Source organism: Bombus vosnesenskii, unplaced genomic scaffold (assembly GCF_011952255.1).
Source record: "Bombus vosnesenskii isolate JDL3184/JDL3185 unplaced genomic scaffold, Bvos_JDL3184-5_v1.1 scf7180000014420, whole genome shotgun sequence".
Classification (NCBI taxonomy): Eukaryota; Metazoa; Arthropoda; class Insecta; order Hymenoptera; family Apidae; genus Bombus; species Bombus vosnesenskii.
In genome coordinates this window covers 1-6,320 of record NW_022883449.1, presented here as the reverse complement: position 1 = coordinate 6,320, position 6,320 = coordinate 1, and the positions used below count along the sequence as shown (strand labels likewise).

At 33.2% G+C, this 6,320-nt stretch overlaps 1 protein-coding gene across 2 annotated transcripts; it reads left to right on the top strand.

The window, feature by feature from the left end:
* The first annotated feature begins 251 nt into the window (after positions 1–251).
* LOC117239852 (solute carrier family 22 member 8-like) lies at positions 252–6,193 on the top strand. 2 transcript variants are annotated; one of them, XM_033505678.1, is made up of 4 exons: positions 252–541; positions 1,360–1,590; positions 2,162–2,202; positions 5,898–6,193. In XM_033505678.1, exons 1-4 carry the CDS (start codon positions 441–443, stop codon positions 6,071–6,073), a joined length of 549 nt encoding a protein of 182 aa, XP_033361569.1. In that variant the 5' UTR covers positions 252–440; the 3' UTR covers positions 6,074–6,193. The 2 variants fall into 2 exon arrangements, 1 of the variants encoding a protein (XP_033361569.1); XR_004494549.1 differs by lacking the exons at positions 2,162–2,202; positions 5,898–6,193 and having other exon boundaries at positions 1,373–1,589.
* The last annotated feature ends 127 nt before the right edge of the window (positions 6,194–6,320 follow it).

Below are 6,320 nucleotides of genomic sequence, written 5' to 3'. Positions count from 1 at the left end.
ACGATAAAAGCGTTGAGATAATAACCACGAGACAATACTCGACAATAATAATACGAGACAATAATAATCGAAAAAGCTGATGAAACAAAGGAATGAGTAATTTGTAAAGACAGGAAAACAGCAATTAACGTACATCCAGCTACAATTGAAAATAACTTTCTTCGCTTTAAATGAAATTCCAATCAAATACGTTTTATCAGACTCGACTAACAATCAATATTATTAGCTCAACAAATGCTCGAGATTCCCAATGTTTTTTGTCGAGTTTCAAATAGAACGTTAATTACTCGCTTGTCGGAACGTCCATCGGCATCGAAGACCGTGAACCAATCTACGTTATCTTCTCCTTCGTTTCAGGCTGTCGCTGGCGATACCAGTCAACCGCGAAGGTTACTCGAGATGCAGCATGTACGATGTAAATTACACGGAAATTTTGCTAAATGGAAGCCACGTACCGGACCCATCGTGACCAACGAAAGATTGCCAACAAGGATGGGAATTTAATTATACCACCGTCCCTTATGCGTCTGTGGCATCCGAGGTGACAGAAAATGTTCGACTTGTAATTTCCTGCTTTTTGAATATTTTATCTGTTCCTATCAATCAATCCCTTTATACTGTGTATGTCGTATTCGATTATTTGCATGATCTATTTCGATAAAAAATAAGCGTAGTGTACAATTTTTGGAAAGAAAGAACGATGAAAAGGGTCGAATAAACGTTTGTGGAAAGATCGATAGTTCAGAAGTGGGAAAATTAACAATGTCGATTTCCACAGAGGAAAATTATAGTACGTAACAGAATTACTAGTACATATTGCAGTAATAATTAGTGCATGTAGTGAAATTACAGAGTACATTCTAAATTCAAGCGTTACATTGCCAAATAAAATACAATCGAATAAATATTTATAAAAATACTTAAAGAAAAAAAAAGGATAAAAAATTTCGAATTATGAAAGCTGATAAAACTAGGTTGCGATAAAACTGAAAATGAAAATATCGGATTGAAAAGAAACTTTAATAAAACGTTATAACGAGCAACAGCGCGAACACGCAGATTTGTTCGACATAAATTGCAAGACTTTTTGCTCCAGTGGATTTCCATGAACTTTGCGTCGCTCGTCAGGAGGAGAATTATTCATCGAGGGGTAGGAAGCATCCAGAAGAAGGACGCGAGAACGCGCAGGGTCTTAAGCTTCTCCTTCTTTTTTCCTCAAAGGGAAAGAAAAAAGGACAGAGACGCGCTTCATTAGGAATTTCGAAACTTTGATCGAAAATTCGTTTAATCGAGGCGTTGAAATTGCTATAAGATTTCTGTGATGCTGATCGTGATCAGAAGTAAATCATTCGACTGTAGTTTTCTGTTGCAGCTGGGATGGGTTTGTCAGTATGATGCATTGCCAACCATAGCTCAAAGTATCTTCTTCATCGGCGCTATCTTCGGAGGATTAATTTTTGGATGGGTTGCTGATCAATATGGAAGAATACCAGCTTTGCTCGGAGCTAATTTAATGGGATTTCTCGCTGGGGTGGCTACTGCGTTCACGGGTAGCTTCTGGCAGTTCACTTTGTGTCGTTTTTTCGTTGGATTCTGTAATATCGAAAAATAAGGATAGAAATTTTTTTTCGATTACTTACAATTTATTAATATTAAACTGAATATACAGATATAAATTGGACAGAGAACGATATTTATTTAACGGAACTAAATGCAATACTCGTATCTATATCAAATAACTTTACAGTTATTTGATCACTCTCGTCACAACGAATCTAACACACACACTCTCTCTCTCTCTAACAACTCTATCAATTCTCACGACTCTACTCTTCGACGACTCGAAACCTCTAACGACTCTACTCTTCGACAACTCGAAAGCTCTAACGACTCTACTCTTCAACGACTCAATTAGCTCTGACTTTCGCAACACACTCGCTTTTCGACTCGCATACTCTGACTTCTCGGTCGTCCGCCCTTGAAACACGAAACCGTCCTTCTGCTCTAACGTTGTTTCTTATTTTTCTCATATCTCTGTAAGAACTAGGTTACTTTAGTCACATAGGCGCTCTTAAATGTAAACGAACCACAGAAGGACGACGTACACGGTTTTTTCTATTTTCAACCGATCTCTAATTCAAATTTATTCTACGATATTACAATTCGCCTTTGATAATTGCTTCACTATGATGTACATATTAGGTAACCGTTTTTCAATAATTTCTTTCTTGCCCTGGAATTGAGTTTGAAAGCCACACAGTGGCTACAAAAAGTACTTGTACGTATGTATCCTTATTTCCTTTTTTTTTAAATCAGGTTTTACGTTTTATTTTGATAGCATTAATTATTTATAAGCATGTATGAAAGTATTACAAATGATACGAAAGCTAATATTTTAATCAGTCTTATCTTAAGACTTAGTCTTAATTAATTGGTATATATAAATGCTGTTTTAAATACGATAGTGTACAGTTAGTTTTTGTAATTACTGTAAGCGGGAAGATCTCTAAATTTAAATAACAAAGTAATCTCTACAACATACTGTAAAACTGTTGTTATGCTTGATTCACGACTGACGTTTCTACAAGTATATGAATTTCGCAACAGAACTCACGTTGCCATGCAACAATTTAAATGAAATAGAAAACCATTCAAAGTTACGAAGATGCTTAAATACATATGAATATACATGAGGTCATACATATTTATTTTTTAACTGCGGCGTTTATATCAAAGAGAGGGAGAGAGACAGAGAAAAATTAATTTTCCTGTTTTATAAGAATTTCATGCAAGATAAAAATATGAAACTTTAAGATATTTGGATTTATATATACCATTGAATATTTATAATATTTAAAGGTAGTTAGTTCGCAATCATTTTCTATACTAATATTTTCCCTCTATACTCGCGATCAATTATAATTTTGTTTTCTCTTTTAACGAGACAATATTCTGATTACAAAGGATTAGTTGTTCAAAATTGCTTTTCATTTCTGGACAGCTATAGCATACCAGGGTTTTCATAAATTTTCACTTCCCAACGGAAAGCGAAGGTAACGAATGAATGGTTCTACAACGAACGCTTCCACAACTATAAATCTATGTATATATATACATACGTGTATATGGTTTTAATTAAAATGAACATCTTCTTCTAGCAAACTTATTCAAAATTCGTAAAAATATCACATAATAATATAAAACAGTCAAGTAACATTTTAAATATTCCATTGAAAATTCTGATCAATTGTTTAATATAAGATCGATAATTCATTGTCTGATATCCATAATACAGGCAATTTATAATACAAAATTTTATTATAACTCTACATGAAAAAATTTCAATTATAATACTGTAGAAATATATTTTCCAGTTATTGTTCTAATATCAATATACTGAAGAGAAAATCTAGACTAGTCTCTGCCTTGAAAGATATTTTATACCCTGAAAGTACAGCGTTAAGACCCTGATTGAAACTTTTGAAGAGACTCTGTTGAAACGTAAGAACGCTGATTGAAAATTCATCAGACGAGTCATTGAAACGAGTTTTCTTGATCGAATAGCAAGTTTGTCCTGCAGGCTGTCTTGTCTTGCAAGGCAAGGCAGTTTGTCTTACAAGGCTGTCGCAATGGTGATGATGATGATGGTGATGATGATTTGCGAAAGAAGATGTTGAAAATTACAGACAGCATAAATAATATTTAGATTTCATGGAAGTTGATTTTTGTAATGCGAGGTTCTTCTATTCTTATTTTTCATTAAATTTCTATGTAGAAAATTATTAAACATTTGGATATAACTGGAAGATTATTTCCGTTCATGCGTACCGGAGTTACTCGATGGTCTCGTACCGAAGCTGATAACCAACCCAGATTTTCGGGAAAGCGATTAATAGCTTAAAATTTATTCGTGCGAGATAATAATCCAAAATGTAGTTAAAGTTTTTAAGCATTGTTTGTTAGGATTACGAGAAAATGATGAATTAACAGTTATGTATAGACACGTTATATATATGTAGGAGGTCCAGAGCGTATTGGGAAAATTTACGGCGAATTAAACAGGAAATTCCGAGATATTTGCTCAAAATATCTGATTTGTGGAATTATCCTATAGCTATTTTATTTAATAAAAATTAATTCGGGTAATTTTAGAGAATAGAAATATCTGAAACCCGTGATTTAAACGAACGTTCGTCATTTTGGTTTATTATGAATTATAAATTGGTTCATTATGAAGCATGAAAAGTAAAAATCAATGGTACAAAATGATTTTAAATAAGGAAGCGAGTTCCATGGTAAACATGGTTCGAGCATCGCAATTATAATAAAGCAAAAAAAAAAAAAAAAAAATAAGAAACAACCACTGAGCGGTAATTATCAGGAAGCCACTAGTTACAACTAATTGAAGGTGATTCCGGATTAGAAGCAAGCCACTATTAAGTGGCTAACACGGTTGCTTCATTAAGAGCAATTACTCTCTATTTTGCGGCAACTATAAATAGACGTTGTTCACTATGATATATTTCCACGTGTTTATCGCATCTTGTCCTGTTATACGATTAAAGAGTTACAACCTTGCGTTTCTAATTTATTGGACGTATACGCACCAGACATTAATTTCGTCTACGTATTCGTGAAATTGCGAGATTCATTCATCGCGAAGGTCAGTTCAATTGTTCAAGATAACTTCTCATCGTTTTAATCTGTTTTCTTGTACGAAAATAGAGTAATATTTACTTGTCATTGCACTGTGGATATATATCGATATGTTCGTTCAGGAAGTCAATTGTTTTCATCGAATTAGACTCGACTTTCCGTAGAGAATGTTCATTTCGACATAAATATGTATCTCAGGCTTATCGATCTTTCAATATCTACCATAAATAGCTTAACAAGGTAACACACGCTCGTGTTTGAATTATGTAAATGATCCTTTGACTCTAACGATCCGTTTATTCACAATTAATTTATGATATTGCTAGTTATGCGTGATTCTACCTTTTGTATCTTTAAGAAATACAGGGTGATTGGTAATTGGTGGTACAAGCGGAAAGGGGGTGATTCTACGCGAAAAAGGAAGTCGAAAATATCGAATAAAAATTTAAAAATTTAAAAATTTAAAAATTTAAAAATTTAAAAATTTAAAAATTTAAAAATTTAAAAATTTAAAAATTTAAAAATTTAAAAATTTAAAAATTTAAAAATTTAAAAATTTAAAAATTTTAAAAATTTTTAAAATAACGTCAATTGAGACAACGATCTACAGTGAGATCCGTTATAACGAGACGTGATAAAGTGCACGCGTACCGAGCGAAAATTCAAAGTCGATTTTCTCGAAAACAAAGCCTCAAACGAAAAATTTTTATTCTATATTTTCGACTTCTTTTTTCACGTAGAATCATCCCCTTGCCGCGTGTACCACCAGTTAGAAACCACCCTGTATAATTCGTAAATAGAAACGTATTCTTGTCGATAAGTATCGAAACACTTACGGAAATTTAAATAGGCTTGAACAATCATCGGGAAATTATTAAAGTCCTTGTTATTAGATCTAAACACGATTTAATCGTAGAACTAAACACGTTTGTTAAATTAATCTATATATTGTATATCTACTTTTTATATATTTGTAACTCAAATTTTTCTTCTTCATATTGCGTTAAGTTGCCCCAAAAGTTTCTTTCGTTTTATATTATTTTATTGAATTACGTATGATCTATTTTGTCCCAATGAATATAATCCAATAAAATAATATAAAACAAAAAATAGTATGCGTCTATTATCTCCTTACGAGACGAAAGAAATTTCTGCGACAACCTAATATATTGTTCCATTCTTTATTCACAGAATATTTCTTTCACAGATGATTCTTCTAAATATTATGTTTTTTATTCCAGTATTAGAATACGTTGGACCAAAGCGGATGACATTCGTGGCGAATATGTCGATCGCAATATTCTTCACATTTGCAACTTGCATTCTACCCTGGATCGCCTATTATTTGGCCGACTGGAGGATGACCTGTATTGTCACCTCAGTTCCTCTTGTTCTAGCAGTAGGTAGCCATGGTTGATACCGGAAAGCGCTCGATGGCTGGTCAGCCAAGGTCAGATAGACAGGGCCATTAAAATCCTTGGTAAATTCGAGCGAATCAACGGCACCAAGGTGCCCGATGACATCTATAGACGATTCCGCGTAAATAAACCGATTACCGCAATCTTTTCCGTATTTTCTACTTTTATGATCTTTCCTGCTTTATGTGCGTTCTATAAATACCAATTTATATGCCTTTAAGCATATCATATAATCATTTTCTTTGA